Raw genomic sequence first — 27649 nt, forward strand, 5'->3', positions numbered from 1 at the left:
TTTGGTTTGTAAGCACTCTATTAAGTGTTTTGATGTCTATGTTTATCAAGAACTCTCTCTCTCTCTCTCTCTCTCTCTCTCTCTCTCTCTCTCTCTCCCTCTCTCTCTCCTCCTTACCTGGCTTTGATATCAGGATAATATTTGTTCAAAACATTGAGTTTGAAAGTGTTGGCTCCATTTCTATTTTGCAGAATATCTTGAGGGGTGTAAGACATCAGGGACTCTACCTAATACTGCTCTTTTCTTTGTCGAGAAATATTTTGTTGTTCTAAAGCTCAGAATTTGTTACTGATCTGTTCATATTTTATATTTTTTAATTCAATTGTATATAAAGTTTTAGAAATTTATCCATTTCTTCTATATTTTCAATTTATTGAAGGACAAGTCTTCAAAAATAAATTCTAACAATTCTCTCAAAAGTGTCTGTTTGAAAATGTCAATTTTCACCACTAATTTGTTGAATCTTCCCAGGGTTTCTTTTCCTTTTTTAAGATGTCAGTCTCTTTAATATTTTCAAAGAATCCACTCTTTGTTTCACTCGTTCTCTTTGTTATTCTTTTATGTATGATTGCATTCATGTCAGCCATCATCTTCATGAGTTCTGTTTGGGTTCCGGTTGGTGTTTGGTTTTCAGAAACATTGTGCTGTATCCTCAACTTATTTGTCTGATACTGTCTGATTTTTTTTAATACAAGCGCTTAAAAGAAATATAGGCTTGTCTTAGATATACCTTACCTCTTCTTTAGTAATAGAATGTGTTTATTTTGTATTAGTTTCTGAAGAAAATTATTTGCAGATGTAGAGTCCCCTCTCCTTGTTTGCTGCTATGAATTTGTCATTCCTTTATTTTCTGTTTTCATGTTTGTTAGTCTGCTTCTAATGAAAGATTGATGGGCATTCATCTTATTCCCATATACGCCAATGGTGTTCTATCCTGTGTTTCTAAGACTTTTTCATTACTATTAGCAATTTGGGCTAGTGTGGATATAGTTTGGTTCTTGGGAGTCATAAGGTGAAAGGAGAAAGGAATCCCACAAGTAATCTACTGACCTCCAGAGGCACTCCATGTCACAAGTGTAGGCACATAAATAATAAATAAGTAGCTTTGCCATAGGTCCCTGAATTCAGTCCCCAGAACCGCAATAATAACCATATTATTCATAATAGTAATCAGGACCAAGATGCTCTTCCAACAAATGTTAACTAGGCATCCATGGATGCGCTTTTTGGCAAGAATAGCTCTGCTAAAGGGAAGTGATTTTTTGAGGAGGTGAGAGCACTGCCCCTGAGTGCTGAGGTTAAAGACGTTCGTCACCGCACTGCATCTAATTATTTCTTTTTAATTAAAACATAATCACATCATTTTCCCCCTTCCCTTTCCTCTCTTCAGTCCTGCCCATGTCTCCCCACTCAAATTAATGACCTTAAAAATCGATTATTATAGTTGCTATGTAAACACTTGGATATATAAATACAACCTCCTGGGTCCATTTTGTTTCTGGTCTGTTCATGTTTTCAGGGCTGGCCACTCCACTTAGTGTAGAATACCCAGTTAGAGAACCGCTCTCTGGGGAAGACTAAGTCTCCCTATCAGCAGCTCTTAGTTGCCTGTAGTTCTTTCTCTAGGGGTGGGGCCCCTTGAGATTTCCTGGTTCCACCTCAGCCTATCCATTGGTGCCCTTTAAAACCATGTTTCCTGTGTGTTCTCCTGGGAACCTAGTGCCAGGCACCTGGCTGAGCACAGCACTCCTGGACACCTGCAGGGCAAAACAGAGCCAGGAAGTGCGTGTGAGGGAAGGTTGGGGAGGAAAGGGTAAAAGCTCTGAGGGGAGGGGAGGGGCGGGGCGGGGAGGGGCGGAGAGGGGCGAAGAGCTCTGTGCCCTTGATTAGAGCTGCTCCCTCAAGCTGATTGGAAGCTACTCGAAGAAACATCGGTGGGGCAAGGGAGCCCAGCTTTAAGGAGGAAATAGGAGGGACACAGGGGGGTGAACAGGAAGGGATAGGAAGGGACTAATGAAGGGATCGGTTACGTAGGGAACCCTTGGTGGTTAACACCTGGGACTTGTCCCAGCTCAGACTCTCATTCCTCAAAGAACCGGTTTCAGTTCCAGCCATGCTAGCTGCTGCGGGCTCCCTGGTGGCTGCTGTCTGGGCTGCGCTCCATCTCAGGACTCTGCTGCTGGCTGCTGTCACCTTTCTGTTCCTGGCTGATTACCTCAAAAACCGGCGCCCCAAGAACTACCCACCGGGTCCGAAGGGTCTGCCCTTCGTGGGCAGCATTTTCCAGTTGGACTTTGAGAAGCCCCACCTCTCAATACAGCCGGTAGGACGGGCAAAGGGTGCCTAGCCGTGTCCTGATGTAATAATCCTGAGCTACAGGAACAGGGGACATCTCGGTACTAAGACAGACGACCAGGTTCATGGTGATGGACCAACCTGCTATTTCAAACGAAAACCATGTGTTCTCCTTTAAGAAATATGCTGTTCAATTTTCAAATAGTTGGAGATAATTCTTACCCTTGTACTTTTGGGTATAAATTTTTCTTGTAATTCTTTTATTGTCAGAGAACGCACTGTATATGATTTTAATTCCTTTAACTTTTATGATTTAAGTCCAGGTGTATTGAAGGCATGGTGATATATCTTGACAAATAAGCCCTGCCAACTTGAAATGTTTGAAAGGTGGTACCTCCACTTACTTGGTTAAAGTTCTTGTTGAGAAAAAAAAGTATATTTTTCTCTTGATTAGAGTTTTCTACAAATATTAATTCTCTCTTATTAATCCTTGTTGTTTTTTTTTTCCTTCTACAACCTTGCTGACTGCTTCTTTACTGATTTTATCAAATTTAGAGAAAGTTGCACTGAAATCTCCAGCTCCGCTGGGAGTCTGTCTGTCTTTCCACTCAGTTCTGGAAGCTCTCCCCCTTCTATTGGAAGACTGTCATGCGCACTACGTACACATGTAAGACTGGAGGGTCTTTCTGGTGAATGACCATCTTACATGTAATGTTCCTGTTTATCCACAGCAATTTTCCTTGCTTAGAGAGTGAATCCTCCAGCCATGTTTAATTATCCCTGTCACTTCCCATTGCATGTGAAGACTGAGCATGTCTTTTTATTTATTGCTATTTAGTGGTTTAAGCCCATAATTTTTTCCCACCTCTTTTTCCTCCATTATCCCTTCCCTGTGTGTTTTTTGGACACTCTTTGAGTAGATGCCTTTTTCTTCTTCTCTCTCTTTAAGTCAATATGCAAATGAAGCTCATGAGAATTTGCTAACGGCATTTTCCATATGAAGTGAAGCGACTACAAACATGGGGGAGCCCTCTGCCCTGTATGATGCACTGCCCCAGAGGTCCCCACTCACTGAGACCCACATCCCACACTGCCCTGCCCTTCAGTGTCAGTGCAGCTGGGACTCAAAGGCACAGGAGCCTGTTGTCTTTGCCCCTTACTCATCCTCCCATAGCTGTCTTTTCTCTGACCTTTCAAGTTCATCATTTCCTTTCTGACCTCAAGCACTTTTTTTCCTCATTCCCTCAGAGGAGGCTGTCACAGAAAGAAGCTTCTTAGCTGTGCCCTCCACATAATGTCTCTCCCTTCCTTCCTACACTGTCTATACCCTGATTGTAGGACACTGGGCTGATTATCTGCTGCACTTAACATTTTTAGATGTCCTCCCATTTCTTCTGGCCCTTTTGGTTTCCCTATAAGTAGCAAGACATTCTCTCTCTGCTTTCAAGAGGTTTCTGTGTTTTAAATTTTCAGGCTGATATTGACAGTTTTGCTTTTACTTGTTGTTTTATGCTGTTGAGTTCTTCATGGTAGATTTCTATTTTGCCAGACTAGAAAGTTTCAGCCATACTTCAAGAATTTTCTCTTTCCTGTTTTTTGGAGGACATCTGTTTAATGAGGCACAGTTGTGATGTCTCTGGTTCTGGGTCTTCCTTTTTGCTGACTGCTTTCTCTGTGCAGTACAGGGTGGACCTGCTTCTCACGTTAGTAGGCCCCTCTTCTAAAGCACAACCCCAATTTTTAAATTGTTGGGATTACTTTATTACTGGTTCTGTTGACATATTTTTATGACAGTGAACCTAAGGTTTGTAGATTTGAAAATAGATACAGAAAATGTCACCAGTTTTCTCCCAAATCACATATATGGAAGAATCAGAACCCAGATTCAAGCAGGTTATATACCTTTCAATTTAATGTCTTGAGCCCCAATTAGTCATCTCTCTTAAAAAAGAAAAGAAAAACTCCTCAAACTTCTTGACTGAAATCAAGGGAGTCCACTTAATGCGTTTGGTGGTGAAACTTCTGAGCCTAAAATGTACTTGCCTAAAAGGTAAAGCCTAAAAGCAGGCTTGTTTCCCATCTAATTTTTCTTGGAGCACTTTCTAGCTTTCCCTCATCAAAAAGCTGACTGACCCTGGCAACAATAAGAACTGTTCTGACTTACAGGCTGCCTAGAATTATGAACTTCTTGCAGTTGAGGACTTTAAAATTCCCTATCACTTGTCATGACCTTTGGCTGTGTGTTCTCTAATAAGACTTTTCTCCTGGAGGAAGTAACCTTTATGTTCCTGCGTGTACTCATCCTTCAGTCTTTGTATCTGTATGCGTGATATCACAATATGAGTATTTTGACATTCACACTATATATGTTTTTTTCTGATAACCTCACCATTTAAGAATTGGTTCCAGTACCATTTCCCTTAGATGACTTTGTCTTCATCTCAGGTTCTAACAGGACTATAGCAGATGTCGTCTTAGGCTGTGCATTGCACATTTTCTACACTTTAAAGCTCTCTGAGAAGATGGTCAATGAGAGTGTTAGCCTGAAGAGGAGGTAATGCACCAACCAGTGTACACAGCTGTGCTTAAGTGAGTTCATGTGCACAACATTATAGTGAAGAACACTCTGAAATTTCAAGGAATACTCTAGTCTTCTATAAAGTCTAAAAAGTACTGCTACCAAGCTTTCTTTGTTATGTCCATAGATTTATTTTATGTTTCCTTATTGAATAGAAAGTGATTTTTTTTCAGCTTAAAAGAAATATATACTGTTTTAGTTAATTTTAGTCCACTTAACAAAACCTAGACATTACCTGAGGAAGAGGAAACCTCAATTGAAGAGTTGTCTCCATCACCTTAGTGTGTGGGACATTTGATTTTGGTTGTTAATTAATATAGGAGAGTCCAGTCCACTGAGATGATGTCATTCAAGCACTTGATGGTGGAATATAACCTGTAAAAGTAAACTCTTTCTTCCCAAATTGCTTTTTGTCAGTGATTCATCACAACAGAAAACACACGAGGACATGTACATACTGAAAAAAAAACACACACATAAGAGCACAATTAAGCAGAAGAGACAAAGAACTACTTCTCTACAAACAAGACCCCTAACACACTCTCTTATGTACCTTATGTACCACTATGTACATACACTCAGAAATAATTTTATATAACTTGTTCAGCTATGTTTCGAGATTTTATCATAATAAAAATAAAGTTACAGTGCCACTGTTTATGGCAGTTCTCTGTTTCAGAATGTCTCTTCATTGAAGAACTCTCTGTAATAAACTCAGGGACAGGAAGAAGACAGTCAAAGCCCTAAAGCTCACTGGCCAGCCTGCCATGCCTTTTCAGAGCTAATGAAATATACTGACTCAAACAAACTAACAAGGTGGGCAGCTACTGAAAATAATACCCGCGGTTGACCTCTAGCATACACACACACACACACACACACACACACACACACACACTCCTAAAAGAAAAATGCTAAACTTTAAAATAACAAAGAATAAGCAGTTTTTGTTCTTGTACCAATTAGGAAAACACACACATACACACACACACACACACACACACACACACACACACACACACAGAGCTCACACCTCACTACACAGATCTGTAAGGATTCAGATTAACAGACCTTTTCATATACTGCTAATGGTGGTGGGAATTTGATGCCATTTTTCATTTTCCCCCCAGATGCCCCTTTTCTATTGCTTCTAAAGGGCTTCAGTAGAACCGGTATGCCATTTGCCTTCATGGATCATTTATCTCATTAATCCATAGCTTCTACTTTCTCTTTATCCAAGACGTGCATCCCGCCCTACATTGTTCTACAACAATCCACTTGGAGATTTACTTCTACTATTAAATTTTCTGTCTCCTATTTCTTTTGTCACATTTATATCTCTTATTTCAATCTACTGTTGGTTTTCCTATTGTTATTTTCAATTTTCACTCTTTTACACCTCTAAGTCACCTTTAAGAAAATATACTTTTTTTTAATTTTTCAAATGGCTTACTCAATGTGTAGTGAAAACTGTGCCCTACCTGCCTTAAGACATATACCCAAGGGCCTTCTTGGTTATTTAATACATTATTACATTTATTGGCTGACAGATCTGGCCCTGTTGAGAATTGTAAAAATCAGGATCTGCTCATCTTCATTCATTCCACAAAAGATAAAACTTGTTTATTCACTTGTGTTGGACTGGAAACATACAAGGGCACAGAGCTGGTAAAGATGGAAAGAACATTGACCCTAGTACCTAGTCTCAGATGCTGAATCCCTCTCTAGTACAAGGAGAGAATCTATATGATACACATTGCTAGTTAGGATGCACTTAAGCCTTATTTTATAAGTTGTTCCCTAAACTTCATGGTTGATATTGAAAGTTAGTCAATGTATTTAGTAAATAAATTTAGTCAATAATTTTTCATACACCCTAAAACCTCACCCACACACAGATCAAGACGAATTTAGCTTTTTCCTCATTTGTACACATCTATTACTGGCATCTCTTAAAAGAAAAGGCATACACTTGTTGGCTCTGCCTTACAAACCAGACAAGTCAGATTGTGCTACAACCCAATGAAGTTGGCCAGGACTCTGGATAAAGAACTGAGGAAGTACAGAGTCTAAGTAAGGGTTTATTTATAATATGGGTGCACGATCCTGGAATCAGATCAAATCTGATTTGTTGTGTTTGTTTGACAGGATTCACAAAGGTCCAAGGTTTTGTGACTGGTAGGATAGGGCACAAGTAAGTGAAGGTGAGAGTAGGGAAGGAGACCACAGATACCTGGGAGATTGTGCCCTCCTGTTTGCTACTACTGACAAGACTCAGGATGACAAGAGCAGAGCTGGGTCAATGCGGGGTTGATTCGAGAACACACAGGAAGAAGAATCTTTGGAAATGATCACATACCCTCATCAAACTTTGCAAAACCTTGTGTCTTCTGCATCTTCATGGGTGCTCTCATTCTCTCCAACTCCCTCTTATTGCTTCCCTAAACTCTGTCACTCATACCCTCATGCCTGGTCCCCATCCCAACTGCCTCTAAACCCCAAGTCTCATAGAGATTCAAAGGTATTAATTTTCTACAGATGTATATCACATCTGGCAGTGCCCTTCCACCAGGCAAGAGGCTTTATCTAGGCTGCATTACTTCATTTGCAATTTATTTCCTCTTTAGAAAAATGATGAAAATTCTAACTATGGTAGAACAGTTATAAGGAATGAAGTACAGCATAAAGCATACTGAGTACCCACTCAGTGAGGGCAGCTATCTGGACCTGATGGGTGTTTTTCTTGACTCTGACCATGCATTTGTATCCCCAGGTATTTGAACATAGAGCTCATTCATTTCTCAGAGATGGAGTCGATGGCTGGGTTCCTGAAACTAAATAGAGTGCTTCTCACAGTGCCACTCTCATCCTTCCCCATAGAACTCTGAAGGGGGTGGGGAAGTAATTTTTACTTTTTCATAGCTGGTAGTCTGAGACTTGGAAGTGAACACCTGCCATAAGAGCCCAGTTATTAATCCATAGATCCTACATGCTTGCATCATTCCAGATCTTCAAAGATGTCTCCACTGCTACCCTCTGCCCTTTATTGTACAGTTCATATCCAGCAATGTTGGGGGAAGGCACAGTCTCCTTTGCCTAAATCGATGCTGGATATTGTGATAAATTAGGATTCCATAGTTGCTATATCTGTCTAGAATACACGCAGTTCAATCTTTCTCTGGACCGCTGTCCTTTTTTTCTCTGCCTCATCGAGTGTAAAAATTTTTAACTTACAGCCTTTAATATCTTCGAAACACTTGCATCTTCATGAGTTAGTGTAGGAACAAGTTGATGTTCATTTGGTTCATGTTGGCTAGATATAGGAATGAAAGACTTAAAGAGAAATTTCTAATCCTGAAATTGGTTGAAGTTTGGTGAAAGGAAAACGAAATCAAGAACATTCTTATCACACTAAGGAACCTCTTCCATATACAAATAACAGAGTTCCCTTATTGTTTGTCCAGTTCATCACACATGCATATCTTATGTTAAGCATGTTGATGAGTGTGGGACATTATTTTCTGATCAAACCATTTCTTCTATGTGGATGTCCATAAAACTGCACCAACATCAAGCCTATGCGCACCCTCCTTGACCTTTCTCAGGTCAAATGTGTTACACGCTCTCCTTTCATTAGATTTCAGGGTACTGCAGATCAGTGATTTTGCTTCTTCATTGAAACTTATATCCTCATGCTTTTCTCTAGGTAGACAAATGGTAGGTGTATAGTCAGTTCATGAGACTTATGTTAATGAACTTTTATATAATATAATAAAACTTTTTACTAATTTGAATTTGAGTTTAGTGCAGCTGATGAAACCACAACTTCAGAAACATTTCCACAGACAATGGTACATCTCCCCACTCACAGAAACCTCTCAACATAAATCTCGTTAGCTACACACATGCCTGCCATCCCTGGAAACAGACACAGGCACACTTACTATAACTCTTGGTATATTTTTCAGTTTGTGAAGAAATATGGGAACATTTTTAGCCTGAATCTTGGTGATATAAGTTCAGTAATCATAACTGGACTCCCCTTAATCAAAGAAGTCTTTACTCACATGGAAGAAAACATTTTGAAACGCCCTGTCACTCGTACCCGAGAACGTATCTCTAATAACAATGGTAAGTTTATTGAGCAACATGGTGTGCGCAATATAGTGCTTCTGATATGTTAAACATACCTGTATCTAACTTTCTAACATGCCCATAAATAGTTCCACCATAATCTGCCATATTTAAAGTAAGCAGGATGTCACATTTCTTGAATGAAAGCACCCATCAGAGTACTAAACAGTGTCATCTCATTTCAAGAGATTAGAAATAACCACATCTTGAATTAGCTAATTATAAATGTGTTGATGAGAAGGAACCACATCATCCAGCCATAGCCAGACACACTGTGTTCTTACTTCCCTTTTCCCTCACCAACCCTCTGTCCTAAGAAAATGGGTGTAATTCAGCCCCATTCTACTGCTGCTCTTCATGTTTCTGGCTTCTTATACTCCATTATTAAAGCCATGTAACACAGAAATCTCCAGCCTTCTAAACAGGGTTAGACTAGAATAACACAAATATTAGATAATATCATTAAATCAAGATGTATGTTCCAAAATTGAAAGCAGAACTTCAAGTGTATTGACCTGCCAAAGTGTCAGTTTTAGACATTTCCTAATTTCTCCTTCAGGCAATCAATCATTAATTGTACATAATTAACTATGTTATCTGTTATAGGAAACACAGAGATAGGCGTAAGTGATTCATGGTACACATAATAGATAAAATCTCCATCTTTACATAACATATACTCCATCAAATGAAATACACTGAGCCCATTAGCTAATTAAAATCACACAGAACTACAAGGTTAAGCATAAAAGATATTTATTAGAAGTATCGAATTTCTACTGTAGTTCAGGAAAAACCTTCTTTAAGAGGAGAGTCCCACATCACCTCCCCTTTTCTGTTTAAATATAAAAGGTTTTAACTTTAACATAGTAAAATTACATATAACAAAACAGTTATCAAGTAAGAATTACATTTACAATATTTCTACTTTATCTTTTATCATAACAAGGAAAACTATAACTATCTATTTTTCTACTCCATCAAAGACTCCATAAGGATATACTATTACCTAAGTAAACAGGAAGTGCATTATAAGCAACTTCCAAAACTCTAGAAATGACAGAGACATCTCACTGCCTGGGCAGTCACCGAAAGTTCTTCTGTACCATTGGGGCATCCATCTTCAGCCTACAGGCTTATAGTATCCAGCAGAATTTTCCATGAAGCAGGAAATTTCAAAGACAGGTCTACCTATATTGGCAATTTGCCAGTCACTTTCTTCTGTATTCTGCAGAATGTCTTGCAGAATCTTTCATGTAGCAGGAACTCCAAAGGATCGTCTCACCTTTAGGCAAGTTCATCAGTTACTTCTCTGTGGATCTTGCATGTCCAGGTTATCTAACAACTCCATAAGGAGCCTCTTCAATGCCCATCTTCTTCTTGAAGTAGATTGATTCTGCCAGGATCAGATGTGTCTCACTGTCATGAAAAGTGCTAAATTTTTAAAACACTTAAATGCCATATTCTGAAGATCTCTGAAAGATTTGAAGAATACCTAACTGAAAATCTCTATGTATCTAGAAAACCCAACTAACATGACTACAAGCTTGACTATTATAGATGAGTATCTATTAACTTATATTTCTTAATTATAGATTACATTTTCAAATAAACTACATAATACAATACCTTAATCAAGAACAGAAATATATATAACAAAATTCACCTTAAATTTCTATCAATAAACCAAGATTCATACCAATACAAATTATTCATATCTATATCATATCCCCCTTTAAATGTAAACAAACATTTATAGACAATATTTAGGAATATGGGCATAGTTTTCTTCATATTACTTCCTACTGTTTGGGGGTGCTGTTAATCAGGTCTTTCATGGTGTATCCTGTAGGCTAGGTTCATTTCAGTCAGCAGTTGGGTAAAGTACTTTCTTTGTGGGAGTGTTCACACAACTTTTCAGGGCATCTTGTTCCATGAAACCATATTCGTCTGGAAGCAATCCACAGGTTCTCATCTTCTTTGAAAACAAGAGAATTTTACCAAAGCAACATATCCTTAAACCCAAATTTGAAAGTCATGATATCTTTATATGCTGTTTTAGTTTAACAGCCCATACAATGAAATGTCTCTCTGTACTTAACTCCTTCACAGTCAAAAAATTCAAAGAAAACACGATAATATACATAATCCAGACTCTCTGTGTATAATCCATCTTTATGTAGCTTACTTTTTATATTCCTTTTAATCTATGACTGTCTATCTTTTTAAAGACTTTGTTTCAGTTTTTTTAAAAAACCATTTACTTTTTTGATAACTCTCTGTACTCTTTTGCTTCTGTCTCACAAGCCTATGTACATTTATCCAACACTGTGACTCATTTATAGGTCTTTTCTATCTGAATTTGTCTTTATTGCATATCTATAACTATTTTCTGACCAGAAGCTCTTCTTAAAATGCTAAGCACTTATGACTATAAGCTGCAGCATTGCTAGGTCAAATACAGTACTTCCTGCTTATCCTGCCCAGTCCAGTATGGCAGAGTTGCTTGAGCCTCTGAGAGCCAAGCACACCGCCACAATTTCAGACACACAGCCAGTCCATGTCATCATTAAGCAAGCTGCAGCAGTCTGCTCACAAACCCCATCTAAATGCTCTGTTTCCCACAAGAGCCAGAGGTTGCACTGGAAGCATAGTCCAGAAAGCTGGCATTTTAAAATGGCCACAGCTTTTTTTCCTGCTATGGTTGAGTCAGGAAAATATCTCTTAAAAGATCCATGCCTCTGCTTGCTTCTAGCAAACAGAGCCCATCCAAGAAAATACTGCTAGCAAACCATGTTTAACTCTGTTCTTCTGTGTCTAGAATTAATTTTTAAGCTTTCTCAGGTTTTTATGTGGATGTAGTTACCCACGTTGGCAAATCAATTGTTGGAGGAGGGGGTGCTTGTTTGTCCTGGGCATCCAGAACTGAAATAATCACACAGAAACTGTATTAATTAAATCACTGCTTGGCCCATTAGCTCTAGCTTCTTATTGGCTAACCCTTACATCTTAATTTAACCCATTTCCATTAATATGTATATCACTATGAGGTTGTGGCCTACCAGCAAAGTTTCAGCACATCTACCTCTGGCCACAGATCCATGGTGTCCCCTGACTCTGACCTTCTTTCTCCCATCATTCAGTCCAGTTCTCTCTGCCTATCTAAGTTCAGCTATATCAACAGGCCAAAGCAGTTTCTTTATTCATTAATTATAATCGCAGCATACAGAAGAGATTCTCATGTCAGAGCTGATGTTTCTTTGAACTTTAAGAAATTGACTTGCACATGGCATTGCATGTGCCATGAATTAGGTTCATGTGCCATGAACAGACTGGAATGTTTGTCTCCTGTTCTTTCTCTGTGGAATACTGATGCTTCTAATCTTTTTGATTAATTTTTTTTATATTTTAAAGCTTGTATTGAATAGGAATTATCTTATAGAGCCTTTTATACCTCTTTAATTTATATGCATTGTTTTATCCTTTAGTCCATTCCTGTTATTCAACTTAACACAACTAAGTAGACTTTTGTGTCAGCTTGGAACCAAGGTGATATGAATTTGAACCCCTGGGTGTTAAGCAACTGTGTTCCCTTGGAAAGTTTTATTATGTATTCTTCCATTCTTTGTAGCAATGGAAATGGACCTATTGCTGGTTGGTAATAAACATGCAGAGACCTTAAAGAGTAGATTATACAATACATAAGAAATACCAGTGTGTGATTTTACAGATCACCAGGACGTTAGCCATCATGCTTCTTGCTTTGGGGTATTCTCTCTAGATAGTTACCAAATACCTTATTGGCCCTTCTTTTTTCCATTGCACATATGTCATAGAGTTCATGAGGTAATTTTAGACCAGAATTTCAGTGTCATAATGCTGAATGTCTTCTTTTCAGGATTGGTCTTCTCCAGTGGCCAGACATGGAAGGAGCAAAGAAGGTTCGCCCTGATGACCCTGAGGAACTTTGGGTTGGGAAAGAAGAGCTTAGAGCAGCGCATGCAGGAGGAGGCCCAATACCTTGTGGAGGCCATAAAAGAGGAGAAAGGTGGGTATTCCACAGGGCAGGTGTGGAAGGCTGTGGGAGACTGTGACCCTCTCATTCATTGAGCACATTCTTCCTAAATGTCTAACTGCATGCTCTGGTCACTACACTGTGCTTTGAACTGAGGATTAGGCAATGACCATCTAGCCATGAGCATGAGCTTGGAGTTCTGCTGGTAAGCACATAGATGGTCATTAGACACACTGCTGAACCTAAGGCTTGATCATCAGTTGAGATTCCCGGTATTAGCAGAGTCCCTGAAGCATGTCAGTCTTTATGTAGTATGCTCTGACCAGAGCCTCTTCCCTGGTTTTTTGCAATGTGTATTCCTCTATCATATCAAATTAATTCAGTATAGGAAATAGAAACAAATGAATAACTTTGAAGGACTCGTGTCTCCCTCTCCCCACCCCCAGGACAGCCTTTCAACCCTCACTTCAGTATCAACAACGCAGTTTCCAATATCATTTGCTCCATCACCTTCGGGGAGCGCTTTGAGTACCATGACAGTCAGTTTCAGGAGATGCTGAGGCTACTGGATGAGGCTACATGTTTGGAAGCATCAATGATGTGCCAGGTAAGCACTCTATTTGCATGTCTTTCAAGGGTATTACAAGTGTCATTTAGTAATTTTTCCACATTTGTAGCTAATAAGGTAACATTTGAAATATTGAATTTGATCCAAATATATTTCAAGTCCACCTTCTGACTTTGATGTTTTTGTTAATTATAAGAACCTTAATATATACAAAATATTTCTATCATTTATTCAAACTATTTTAATATTTATCTTGGTCTATAGACATGTTTATGGAAATGCTGATATCATTTAGAGAATGGAAATAATATTATTTACTTGGACTTTCTTTTTTTCCCTGCTACTCTCTTCCTATATTAGTCACCATCAGAAGGAACTTTCTAGCATATCTACTTGTATTGAGATTATTCTTTGTACCCTGTTCCCTGTTATCTGTAGACCAGAAGTACACTGAATGTGTTGTTTTTTTTATCTACAGTTAGATAAATGAGTTGTTCCTAGGTTTTGGAGTTCTGAATAAGAGTTTTATATCAGTGTCCATTTGGCACATCCATTTGTCTTATATTTGCATCTGAACATATAATATAACTAAATATTTAGAAGTGCATTGTCCCCATGATGCAATCAGTCTAAAACCAGAAAATATACACATCTGAGGTTCAAATGACACTTCCAGCTGTGGCCAGTTTGCCATGCCTACTCCTTATAGCCACTTGAATACTTCACTTATCTGTCAGCCATGCCCATGACTCCTTAAGGCAGTTGTATGTTGAAATTAACCATAAGGGCTTGATTTTATCTAAATGGTTTTCCTTCTGCTAGGCCTGCTACAGTAGTCCCTCGCTACCTTCGTGTATACACATTGGAGAAGGTGTGTGCAGATGTTTGTGTATTTTTTCTACATTTTGAAGACATTGTACTTAGTGTATGTGCATGTATACATTTGTTACATTTGTGAGTGCATACAAATCAGAGAACAACTTTCAGGTATAAGTTCTCTGCTTCCATTATGTGTATATCACAAATGTAAAATAGTGTTTTCATGTGTATATTTTTTGTTTGCAATTTGTCATGATTTTTTAACTGTTTCCCTCATGCAATGTCATTATTGCTTCTGATGCTTTGGATTTAAAATCTGTTTTAAATCAGATATGAGAAATACTGTGCTATCTTGTTCTACTTCTGTTTGTTTAGAAATTGTTTTTTTCTCTTTGATTCTTAATTTGTGGCGATCGATCTTACCTGTAAGGTGTGTTTTATAGAGACAACACAAACTTTGATCTAGGTATTAAATTTGGTCAGCTTTTTATTTTTTTTGCTTGTTGGAGTCACTTATGTTCAACATATTATTGAATCATATAAGCTATCTACTATGGTTTTATTGTTTTTCTTCTTAGTTAGATCAATTTTACTTTACTTTCTTCCATATTACTACCAAGGATTACTTGTCTGTGTTAGACATGATAGATGTTTCCCTAGTTCTCATTTTCTCAACCATTCTTCTTATGAAATTTATTTTTTCCTGTGTTCTCATAATTGGCATTCTTTTTACTCTGTGTATAATACTCCTACAAACACCTTCAGTATTGTTGGATTAGTGCTCCTGAATTGCTCTGGTTTGCACTTTTCCTAAAATATTCATGTTTTTCCATCAATTTTAAGTGATAGAAATTTTGGATATGGGGTCCATGTTTGACATTTACTTTCAGAGTATAATCTGTGTCATCTCATGTTTTCTTGGCTTGGAAATAGAGGATAAAAAACTGATACTTGAATTTTTAAGACTTTGCATATAAGTTAATGTTTTTCCTTATAGCTTTTCATTTTTTGACATATTTAACAAATCACAGAAGTGCTTTCCTCTGGTCTGTTTATTCCAAAAGTCTAAATACCTCTTGTATTTGAAAATCTATTTCTTTCTCTAGATTTGGAAAAAAACTGCTAATAAATTCATTGAATTGATTCTCTATGCACTTATTGTTTATCCCAGATCTTTGATTTCTTTTCTGTGACTGCAATCCTGTGGGAGCTGAGGTCCAGTTTCTGATTGTATCTCTGAGTTCTTAGACATTTTAAGTCATGCTCATTATTCCTCAAAGGAATGAATGAAGCGTGTCCTCAGCATTGGGCTCCATTCCTGATAAATTGTCTTCTGCATAGTTTCGTCTGTTGGTGGTGGATTTTTCTGTGTTATTGACTCATTGAGCTACTTATTTTCACCATTTCCATTTTTTTTAAAGCAAAAGAAACCTCAGTTTCTTGCTTAATGTATCTTCCATTTTGTTGATCTTTTCAACCACATTGCTGATTTTCTCATCCATTTTGCTGACTTTTATCTTTCTATTGTTGACTTTCTTCCCCAGGTCTTTTATTGAATTCATCTGCTATAGCCTCCAAGCCACTTATCAAACTTTGTAAAAAACTTTTCAGCTTTTATGTAGCATTGTACTTGTTTCAGTACCTGTGAATGCATGAATTGAGGAGTTCATGATTTTTAGTGGCATTCAGCTGGCTTGTATTTCCATATTTCTTGTGTTTCTGTGCCACAATGTGTGCTCTCTTGGGCACTCTTCTGGAGTGTGTGCAGAGAGCAGTTGTGGAAGTTTTCACCTCATCATACTGTGAGTACAGAATGCTTCCAGAGAGAATGAATCAAAAGCACAGACATTGGTCCTTCAAAAGCTCATTTTCTCTGAAACTTTCTGTTTCTATGCATCGACTACTCTATATTGCACCCCAAAGTGGATTTATTTTCACTTATCTCACTATCTGTTTTCTCCTCACACTCAGGGATGCCCTCACTAATAACTGAGGAATTAGTTAGCATGACTTACAGGTATGAAAATAGGCATAAAGAATGAAATCAGTTGTACTTATTTCCTACACGATTTTGTGTTCTGTGTTTTAACTCATGGTCATTGTAGTCTAAACCCAGTGGCTCCATTCTTTTGCTTCCAGTAATCAGAGTCAAGGAAGTCAGGGGAGTCCAGTGAGTACCATGCTCACTTCTAGTTGTGATTATCAAGGGAAAAAAAATCTTAGAAGGGAGTTAAAGGTAGAAGAGAGTGATAATAAACATTCTTGGAATGACTGAGTACATCAGGCACTTTGGTGGACAGCTGCAAAAGTCCATTGATTTTTTTTTTCACCATTATCTTTTACATGTAAAATGATGCAATATGGTGTCTGCAAATAGGTACAGAGATATCCAAAAAGATATAGACAGTAGTCCACCAGACGTCTTTGGAATGTTTTGAGTATCTCGTGCCGTTCAGTGTTTGGATACAGGGAGACCCCATTAGCACACTGTGTGCTTTCAATATTCTTAACATTGTTGTTATCATTGTTATATCGGCTACAATTCATTAAAACTAGGAGGCAACAGAGGTAAGAGTCACACCCATGTCTGTCTCATTTTAAATTTTGTTTCTTTACATTGTGTTATGCACTACACATTTTATAGAAACATCAATCACAATTATCTTTAATTCAGTAAAGATTGAAGTCTTACTATGTGGGGTTTAAACCATGGTGGTGTGCATATCAGAATATGCAGTTACCTGTACAATACATGTTACTGGTAATTTCCCAGAGGAAAAATAAGTCATGTCAGAGAAATATAAAAACGAAAAAAGTGCCCGTTACTTTAATCAAGTAAAGGATCTGCAAGGAGACTTGCAGTGATTTCATGGCGTGAGGGACAGGGCTGTAACTATTCCAGCAGCATTTTCTTTTAGGCACGATGAATATGCGCCTAAGACAGAAAGGCCCTCAGTTTGGTCTCAGAGGTTGCTCTGGTGGGAATGCCTAGAGGAACTAGTACAATCATGAAGATCTGGGGGTTCCAACTCTGTAGGGCTTACAGGTAAATAGTAATATCTCTGACTTTGAGAATAGGGACCATCCTTGATTGTAGAAAGTCACAGAGTCAAGCATGTGGTTACATTGATAAATATTTTTTTCTGGAAATTGTATGCAAACTAGCTGTAATGACATTACTAGTATAATCAATAAAAGTGTTGACTGCTCTCCTAATATCGAGAGATAGATGGTGTTATGTAGCAGATAACAGGCAGCTAGGCTAGAAAGAAGTGGTCTGAAGCTGAGTACACTTTTCATATCAGAGTAGAAATGTTTTGGAGGTAGGTGAGAGGGAAGAGAGAAGCTGGCCCCACAGTTTCACAGTAAGAAACAAAGGGAAACACAAGACTACAGCTGTAAACATTGTAAAGCGGCATCATAATGTCCCATTGACTGCCTTGTTTTTCCCAATCAGCTCTACAATATTTTCCCATGGATAATGAAATATGTTCCTGGATCACACCAAACAGTTTTCAGAAACTGGGAAAAACTGAAATCGTTTGTTTCTTCTATAATTGACAATCACCGGAGAGACTGGAATCCTGATGAGCCAAGAGACTTCATTGATGCTTTCCTCACGGAAATGACAAAGGTCGGGAAGATGCTCCTGTGTCTTCTTCTTAAAGACGATATAGTGGTTTGTTTGATAGTTTTCAAGTGATCATGTAGCAGGCTACCACAATGTTAGTGCTTTAAGATGACACAGCTTTATTCTCTTACCGTTCTCATGATCTGTTCTTCCTTTCGGCCACATAACGTTCTTTTAAAGACTATGGGAACTATATGACCCTGTATTTCCAAGCTCTTAAAGCTGACAACATTTTTGTGTGTTTGCTTGCTTGCTTTTATTTTTCTTTGTTTTTCAAGACAAGTTTTCTTTATGTAGCACTGGCTGTCCTGCAACTCACTCTATGGACCAGGCTGGTTTTGAACATGCAGAGACCTTCCTGCCACTTCCTCTTGAGTTCTTGGATTAAAGATGAGCACCACCACACTTGACTATGAGGGCACTGAAATTTTTTGCTTTGGTTTCTTTTTCTGTCTTCAATTCCAAAATTGTAGCATCTCTTTTCCTCTTATCTATTTGATTGTGTTCCTCAAGCACCTTCTCAAAAGGATAGTTCAAAATAATTGTACCCTCTCAAATTATCTACACAGTCTATTTTAGATTTTCAAGAACCATGTAAATGTTCCAAAAATGAAGATATAGACATCTTTGTACATCACTGCTTCACATACCCTACACCCTGTGAGTGAAAATATTATTAATATTAACTCAGTGGTGTCATTAAAAATACATGGTTTCCTGCCTGTAAATGGTAGATACTTCCCTTTCATGCCTCTCATTGACCTTTACTCTTCATTTTCCTTTTATTTATGCAGGAATTACATACAAAGTGAAAGTAGCAATTTAACATCAGAGTTCTGTTTTTGATGATTTCTTCTAAGGCCAATCATTCACTCCTACTCAGCCCCAACTATAAGACACAGGCAAAGCTCAACTGAATGCTAGAGTCTGGGTGGGTCATCTGCCTTTCCATAATCTCCCATCCAATCATATCCAAGCAGACAGAAAGCATTTGAATGGATATATTTGATACGTTTTCATCTTGTGACAATAATAGGCAGAAGCATTTTAAGAGGCTCGTGGTTTATTTTGTCTCATATTTTCAAGGGATGTTGGTCCATCATGAAAGAGAATAAATGAGAAGAAGATGTGGTTGTGCCTGTTTGTGTCATGGTAGATCAGGAAGCAGAAATTAGGCAGGACCCAGGGCTTTGATACAACCACAGGCTTTCTAGTGACTTATTTCCTCCAACTGAGCCCCACCTGCCAATGTTCCAGAACATCCTAAAATAGTCCCAGCAACTAGGAACCAAATATTCAAAACTTGAGCATATAGTGATCAGTTTAGAATCAAACTATAACACTATTTTTTTAATGTTCTGATCTCAATAGACTCCTGGCAAATACACATCACTAAATCCTTCCTACGAACTTTGACTCATAGATTCCTTCTCTGCCCAGGGGGAACCCATTAGTAAAATTTTTCCCGTGTTCTAGCAAAGTTCATCCTCCTGGTATAGTATCAATAGTAGCAACATTTTATCTCAAGAAAAAGGACAAATAATTTACTATATGGAGTGCAGGTGTGAGACCATCAACATAATGAGTATTATAAAGAATGTTGATTATATAGGAAGTTAGTAAAGATGGAATTTTATCCCAAAGAATAATTGATGGAATAAACAAGGTTTTGCCTATGAAAGAGTAATGGGGATATCAAAGAATAAATAAACACAGATCATTCCTTCTGAGATCAACAAAAGCATTTGTAGAGTATTTGATATGTTTGCTGTATCTCCTACACTTGATATGACATGTTAAAATATGAGTATTATTCTTTTCTTTTAAACTGAAGCAGATAAAGGTAATGTGAACCTCTTAAATCAGATAGTGACTTAGTGATGTGGCTGATACTGGAAGTTAAGTATGTGTGTGTGTGTGTGTGTGTCTGTGTTTATCCTGTTCTGTTATCATCCCACTAAAGCTTTTGCAAAAATAAAGTCACAAGAAAATAGTTGTCTTGCTATTCATCCACCTGAGTACCAGAAACTTTTGATTAGCTTCCAGCACTTGGAACAGGAAAATGTTTTCTGAGGAGATCATAATAATATCATTTGAAATGACTCCTATTGAACTCATACCTCAGGGTGACGAAGACCTGATGTGCCGGTGTCTGTAATTTTGCACTGGAAACAATAGATAGCTCATGAAATATCTGCTTGCTGAGAAGGTCAAGGGGGATATCATTTTAAATGCCTGCTTCAATTGTGATCCCTAGCATTAGAAAGCATGTATTGAGAAATCACAAATCTGACTAAACAAGGACACACTGTCTTTTCAGTACCCAGAGAAGACTACAAGTTTCAATGAAGAAAACCTCATCTGCAGTACTCTGGACCTCTTCTTTGCTGGAACTGAGACAACATCCACAACCCTGCGCTGGGCTCTGCTCTACATGGCTCTCTACCCAGATGTCCAAGGTAACGTGCAGTGACCTCACTGGACAGAGCAGAATTCTGGAAGCCGTGGCTTAGATGGCACCAGAAGAGAACATGTTGGAGTGGGAAGAAGGGCCATAGCTGTGAGGCAATGTGCCCTGGGTAACAGGCAAGTCTTCTCCATGTTCTCTCAGGGCTAAGACGGGTCTCAAGAGTACAGACGTTTACAAAGTGCATCCATTCATGTCCCTCTTCCATTGTCAGTAGGCCTTCCCATTTTCCCCTGGATTCTGTCCAAACTCTGTTCTGGTGTTCAATGCACTGTGATGTCACCTTTCTGCCTTTTTACTTCAACCCCACCCACCCTTGGTGGTGCCCTTCTTACACTCTGTGTCCTCTCTTGGCCCTGCCCTTATTCTAATTCTTGACTGTAAGACATGATATCAAGTGTTCTATCACAGTCTTTACCCATTGTAGAATAATCTTCTCAGGTATTACCTCCCAAAGTCATTTCAAATCTCTTCATTGTTTGATAACTGGAGAATTACTGTTGTTTTCCTCCAGACATGACCAGATCCTCTTCCATGTCTATGCTGGATGCATTGTTCCTTTCTCCAGTGACTGGCATTCATCAGGGAGAGTGGTCCATGCTATTACATGTATGCCTTCAGCTTCTAGAAAAGTTTAATGATCTGAGGATAGGAACATTTTTTATGTTTGTCCCGTTTTTTTCAAATATTGAATAACAGTTTATCTATGATGTATAAAATCAAGTTAGTCAATACAGGCCAATGGTTTTTACAGTAAGATGAAATTTGGATAGAGAAAATCAGAGTGTTTCCCATGTGGTAAAGAAAAATTTGTTCAAAGAACTACCCCTCGTGTGTGTGTATGTGCATTTGTGTGTGCATGTGTGTATGCATGTGTGTGTGTGTGTGTGTGTGTGTGTGTGTGTGTGTGTGTGTGTGCTTGTACAAGTGGAAGCTATAGCACATTCCTCAGGGACTATCCAATTTTGAGACAGGGTCTCCCATGCACCAGGAGCTTCTCAAGTAACCTACACTGCTTGATCACTAAAACCCATGGGGATCTGTCTGCCATCAAGTCTGTAGTGCCCTGGGATTAGAAGTGAGTGCCACCATACCCAACTTTTTTATTAGAATTATAAGAATCAGACTCAGGTCTGCAAGCTTGCTTTACTGACTGAACTGTCGTTCATTCCCAAGTATTTTTTATTCAAAATACAGATGTGTACCTCTATTTATTTATATGCATACTGAATTTCAGTTAAACTATGTATATGCCTGGAGAATAATCTTTTATGTCTTAATACTACTGAGTTAGAATACATACTTGACCTCTAGAATAACAGCTTCAAAATATCACAAAATACTAATAGGAATCCAGGAGACAGACTTTTTAGCTAGATAACTGTTTAAGCTCTATGAGCATATTGGAAGAAAGATAACAAACACTATCATTCATTATTATGATTCTATCTGTTCATATAAATTTCAAGACATCCTTAAGATAAGGCTCAGTTATTCTCATTAATCAGATGTGGAAACTGAAATCTAAAGGATTTCATCAGCAATGTTGTGCAGCAGCTTCTTGCTATCCACTGACCATGCTGATGTATCTCCTTGATAAATGAGAGCCTACAGATGCGCTGTGGTCTGATGTTCATGTGTTCTTTATGAATTCACTTGTTGCAACTTAATCACCAGTGGTATGGTGCTTGGAGGTGATTGGTTCTATGAAGGGAATAATTGCCTTTAAAAGAGGTAGCGGAGATGCCAGGGAGACAGCTCAGAAGGTAAAGGATCTTGCTACTTCACCATTGTCAAGAGGTCAAGAGTGCAGTTCCCAAAACTCACATGGTACAAAACGAGAAACAGCTCTCCCAGCTGTCCTCCACTCTCATGCCATGAGACACCCTCCCCCAACAGAAATATACTATTATAAAAAGTATTAACCTTTTATAAAAGAAAATCAGAGAGACTTATTTCTCCCTATGACATGAGGATTCGGCGAATCTTTCTCATCTATGAGACAGAAAATTGTTCCTATCAGATAAGAAACATCTTGGTGCCCTGCACTAAGCATCTCCAGGTTCTAGGACTAGGAAACATGAATGTGAATTGTTTATAATGCTCTTTGGGAAAGGAACTTACTCATACCAGACTAGGTACTGCGTTAATAGCCATGCTGATCACAGCTATTCCATTTGGTAAAATTAGGGTTATTTTATGGGCTCAGAGAAAATTCACTGAATTGTTGATTTGTCCTTTAAATCAATCTTTTAAAGGATTAAGGAAACATCTCTACAGCTAGGTCACTAAAATGAAATAAAAGCAAAACAGCTCCATTATATTTTTCTTTTCTATTTTTTCCTTTTTTATTGATTTTTATTGAGCTCTCCATTTTTCTCTGCTCCCCTCCCTGACTTTCCCCTCCCCTCTTAAACCCTCCCCCAAGGTCCCCATGCTCTCAATTTACTCAGGAGATCTTGTCTTTTTCTACTTCCCATGTAGATTAGATCTTGTAGGAAGAAATAACTAAATTTGAAAATTAATAGGATCTCCTGTTTTCTTTCAGAAAAAGTACAGGCTGAGATTGACAGAGTGATTGGTCAGAAGAGACAGGCAAGCCTGGCTAACCGAGAGTCCATGCCCTACACCAATGCTGTCGTCCATGAGGTGCAAAGAATGGGCAACATCATCCCTGTGAATGTTCCCAGGGAAGTGTCAAAGGACACCAGTTTGAATGGATTCCACTTTCCAAAGGTAATTATGTGCTCCCAGCCTTGGATATCTCTGACAATTGTTTACCTTATCCTAAAAACCTAAACTAAAGGTGACATATATTCCTTCCTCAAGGGATCATTTAAATTGGGCAGAAAGATAGTTTGCCTACTAAAATACTAGTTTTCCTCCATGCATCTAAACAGATATCTACATATACAGTGGCGGAAAGAAGACTCCTTGGCCACGTTTAGGCAGAGCCTGGCTTTGTTGGCTAAAGGCATCCTAGCATCTTCCCATGCTAATGTGGGCTAACATAGTCAGCAGTTCTCTGATAGATGATACCCAAGAGAGCAGCTCCCAAGACCAAGGGACTGCAGGCTTGGGCTAAAAAATGCTGCTACACAGTTCTTGAAGTACTGAGTTAGAAATGAGAACAAAACTTGAGGCACTTGTGCTACCATAACAGTGAGACTGTTGTTTCTAAATCAGCGAACTGCAGGCTTATAATTTACATACAAATGATTTCTGTCTCATGGGGGAAAAATGCAATATTAGAAAGGGACAGAGGGTCAGCAGTTTCTAAGTGATATTTATGTGCTGTTGACTCTTAACTCCTTCACAATGTCTTATTCACTTTTCCAAATAACTATCCATCTCATGTTTGAGATTAGAAAGTGAGGCTTAATGAAATTAGATTCACATAAAATCTCTCTACTATTAAACATAGTGGGGAATCTGGGACCAAACCTGTTCTGATTGTTCTGATCAGCCTATGCTTCCTCTATAGGGCTTAGAAGATGTCTTCCGATGTTTCTCCATGAATCTTTGTTAAAGCCCCTCTCTTTATAGACTGGATCCTATCACATCTCCCAGGAATCTCAAGATCTCTGCATAGGGTTTCCTGAAACTTACACCCTCCACACCACGAAAGATGGTTCTATCTCCAGTCAGGGAAATTCTGCTGCCATTCGTTGATTAACTCTGGAAATGTGTTTACAGATACTAGCATAAGATGATGAAAACATACTATAGAGTGTGCAATGTAAGAGGTGACAGAGTCATCACGTTCATGGCACACTTCACTGTTAGCTGTGCAGCAGATGTGGGTCTAAGATGCACTAAGGTGGTTCTCGGAATCCGGAAAGGAAATGACAAAGTCAAGAGAGACTGAAAGAATGGGTAAATTCACTGATAGCGTTGGTGATTCAATGTGATAAAGGGCACCCTCTGGAGAGCCCAGGCACCATGCCCGGAAGCCTGATGGAATAAGCTTGCAAACTTTACTTCTTTGATGTGCTCCCAACCCAGAGAACTGGGTTCAGAATCCTCCACACTAAGGGTTAAGAATGGAAAAACAGAGAAGGAAGGATCATCATTTCCTTTCATAAACTTGCCCAGGTCCTCAGAGTAGGAGGTGCCTCATTATTCTTCTTTGGATGCTAATATGACTTTCCCTAGACCTGTACAAACCTTTCTGATAGACTTGTATTCAGCATTAAAGAGCAACCTAATGGTCTAGAATATCCCCAGAAGACACTCACAGTCAAAGAAAAGTTATCTGGACAAATACAAGTACCTTCTGGAGAAGGTACTAAGTGGGGAGAGTCATGCATGAGAGCTCAAGAAGTATCTACCTTTACCTCCATGAAGGTCTGTTCCATATATCGAAGCTTGACTCTTTACCATCATTTCTAGGGCACCATGCTTCTAACAAACTTGACTGCACTACATAGTGACCCCAAAGAGTGGGCCACTCCAGAAACCTTCAATCCAGAGCACTTTTTGGAGAATGGACAGTTTAAGAAGAGAGAATCCTTTCTGCCTTTCTCAATGGGTGAGTTGTCATGAACAGGAAAGGGTTCAGAGCTCCACCCAGCCATTCCCTCCTCTCATCACCATAATCCTCTGCTTTAATGAAAACACCTCCATATTGACCAGTGTGACTCCATTTTGTATTTGGTTGAAGTATTGCATTCCCTGGCCTTGGCCCCACTTCAGACTCCCCTTTGCCCTAGCTGAGTGTTTCAACTTTCCTCATTTTTCCCCCAAACACTAAGAATAGACAAGTATAATGTGCTCCCTCTTCACTAAAGTGTGTATGGGACACCGTCATAAGATTTTTCAGTGTCCCAAGTTATTTTCAAAGGATGTACTCTCACCGGCAAATTGAATTGATTTAAAATGTGATGCTGGGGAGAAACGCATCCTGGGAAAATTAGAGAGATCCTGTCTTAAATTAAATGGTTAAAAGAGATAAAGTGGTGTAGCTCAGTGAAGGCATACTTTCTAGAATATGCAAGACCTTAGATTCAGCAACTACCAGGGATAAAGAGAGAGAGAGAGAGAGAGAGAGAGAGAGAGAGAGAGAGAGAGAGAGAGAGAGAGAGAGAGAGAGAGAGAAAGGAAACAAGTGAGGAAGAAGAGACAAGATAAGAGAAAAGGATAGAAAAGGAAAAGAGAAAATAAAGAAAAAAGAAATTCTTCTTCCCTAGTGTCAATTCTGACCCCAGCATCCATACTGGTCAGCATTGCCAAGGGAACAACTTTGTACACTGCATGTGCTCCTAGTATTAGTGTGATTCACAGTCACTCATAGTGCCAAGTTGGCATTTGACAAGTTGGAGAGCGGGAAAAATGGAAATCAATGCCACTCAATAAAGCATTTGCCCAGAACCAATCTGAACGTCTCAGTAAACTTCTTAGTCAGAACAGCTATTCTGAGGCTTTTAACTTGGCTTCGGATTTTATACTATTACTCTTGTTCTTTTCTTTTTCTCACTCAACACATATTATTTAGGAATAAAGGAAGCTAGTAGCAAGTTACTTAAGGTACCTAACATAGTAACTCAGCTGGTAAATTGCTTGTCTTATGAGCATAATGTCCTGATTGGATACCCAGAAGCCCCACAGAAAGCTGAATATGTCAGCATATGCTTGTCCTCTTCTGCTTGATGGCCAGAGACTAGAGGCCACTGGCACTCACTCACTCACTCACTGGCCTGGTTGCCCGGGATACTGTCTCCAAAATAAATACATACATAAATATATTGGATGGCACTTGAGCATAAGCACACATTACTGGTCACTAAATTCTATACATATGTGCACACGTGTACACACTATGGGCACACATATACACAAACACATCTACATCAATGTGGGCTTAAGGATAGATTAGATACTATGTGGAAATCTGCAATGCTGTTGAGATACATGGTGAGGGTGCTCACTGAGGGAGAAAACAGTGGTGTGCTATGATTGTCCTGGACCATCAGGGATTACCCGCGTAAACATAGATATTCACTAGAGAGAGTGCCCCGTAAATACATATCTATAGACACATGTAGATAAATACACCATGTGCATGTGTGTATGGTGTGACATGACCTAGAGCAACAGTTTCCAGAGTCATGTGAATGCTTCCTGCCTAGGTATTACCATCACATTAGTCAATGCAAAGAAACAGGATACCTAGAATAATGGCAAGGTCTGGGACAAGTCTGGGACATATTGTTGGGCCAAGGTCAGAAAATGCCACCTTGAACGGGGTGCTAGTGGGCAAATCAGGAAAATGTAAGACATAATCAGATGGACACAAAACTCATGGCCAGCTCAGTAGTTACAGTAGGAAGTTATGGACATCAGTCCCTCCATGCCCTAAAATCAGCTGAGAAAGTGACTCATCTTCTGTTTTGGTCTCACAGGAAAGAGAGCCTGCCTGGGAGAACAACTGGCCAGGTCTGAGCTGTTCATTTTCTTCACTGCTCTTTTGCAAAACTTTACCTTCAAGCCCCCAGTCAATGAGAAGCTGAGCCTGAAGTTCAGAATGGGCCTCACCCTGTCCCCAGTCAGTCACCGTCTCTGTGCTGTCCCCAGACTGTGATGCTGGAGAAGGAAGGAGAAAAAGAGTACAGGAAGAAATGGTGGCTGTCCTGAAGCTTGCGGGCCTTGCTCAGATGTCAGAGATGTCAGAGAATGAAGGCGACTCAAGAAATAGTGAAGGAATTGAGCTAAAAACATTGAATCAAATTTCTGAACTGTTTACCTCTAATTTGGTGGTGGGAAAATCATTATGAGGTCAGAAGCATATCTTTTTATCTAAAAATTGCAGGGGGAATGATGATTCCTCCTATAAAGAAAATGCACTGAAAACGAATTGCTGAATTAAAGATGCTAAGTGCATCATGAGTCACGTCTCAAGAGTTGTACCTTCAATTTGTTTCCACTCTCCTTTCATAGACATGCATTTGTTTCTGGCACATTAAGATGTTAGTCTAAAGTGGTACAAAGGACAAGAAGAATCAGAATTTACTTTCTGGTTGCATGCATAGGGAGAGGCCATGAAGACTCTCCCAAATGACAGATGTGTCGCTAATTCTGTAGCTCTACCTCCAACTAGGCCTGGAAGTCGGCTCTTTGAGTTTCCTCTATTGAGACTTTTGTTT

At 38.9% G+C, this 27649-nt stretch overlaps 1 protein-coding gene across 3 annotated transcripts; it reads left to right on the plus strand.

The window, feature by feature from the left end:
• The first annotated feature begins 1883 nt into the window (after window positions 1-1883).
• LOC119816661 (cytochrome P450 2J4) lies at window positions 1884-27392 on the plus strand. 3 transcript variants are annotated; one of them, XM_038333493.1, is made up of 9 exons: window positions 1886-2323; window positions 8842-9004; window positions 12906-13055; window positions 13469-13629; window positions 17867-18043; window positions 20361-20499; window positions 23056-23243; window positions 24900-25038; window positions 26909-27392. In XM_038333493.1, exons 1-9 carry the CDS (start codon window positions 2114-2116, stop codon window positions 27085-27087), a joined length of 1506 nt encoding a protein of 501 aa, XP_038189421.1. In that variant the 5' UTR covers window positions 1886-2113; the 3' UTR covers window positions 27088-27392. The 3 variants fall into 3 exon arrangements, with proteins under 3 accessions (XP_038189424.1, XP_038189421.1, XP_038189423.1); XM_038333495.1 differs by lacking the exon at window positions 1886-2323 and adding an exon at window positions 2944-2962; XM_038333496.1 differs by lacking the exon at window positions 24900-25038 and having other exon boundaries at window positions 1884-2323; window positions 26909-27016.
• The last annotated feature ends 257 nt before the right edge of the window (window positions 27393-27649 follow it).

Source organism: Arvicola amphibius, chromosome 6, assembly GCF_903992535.2.
Source record: "Arvicola amphibius chromosome 6, mArvAmp1.2, whole genome shotgun sequence".
Classification (NCBI taxonomy): domain Eukaryota; kingdom Metazoa; phylum Chordata; class Mammalia; order Rodentia; family Cricetidae; genus Arvicola; species Arvicola amphibius.

Coding starts and splice junctions, on each gene's coding strand:
- LOC119816661 (XM_038333493.1), top strand. CDS start 2,114: ATGCTAGCTGCTGCGGGCTCCCTGGTGGCTGCTGTCTGGGCTGCGCTC. Junction 13,056..13,468: donor GGCCATAAAAGAGGAGAAAG/GTGGGTATTCCA, acceptor CCCCACCCCCAG/GACAGCCTTTCAACCCTCAC. Junction 25,039..26,908: donor CTTTCTGCCTTTCTCAATGG/GTGAGTTGTCAT, acceptor TTGGTCTCACAG/GAAAGAGAGCCTGCCTGGGA.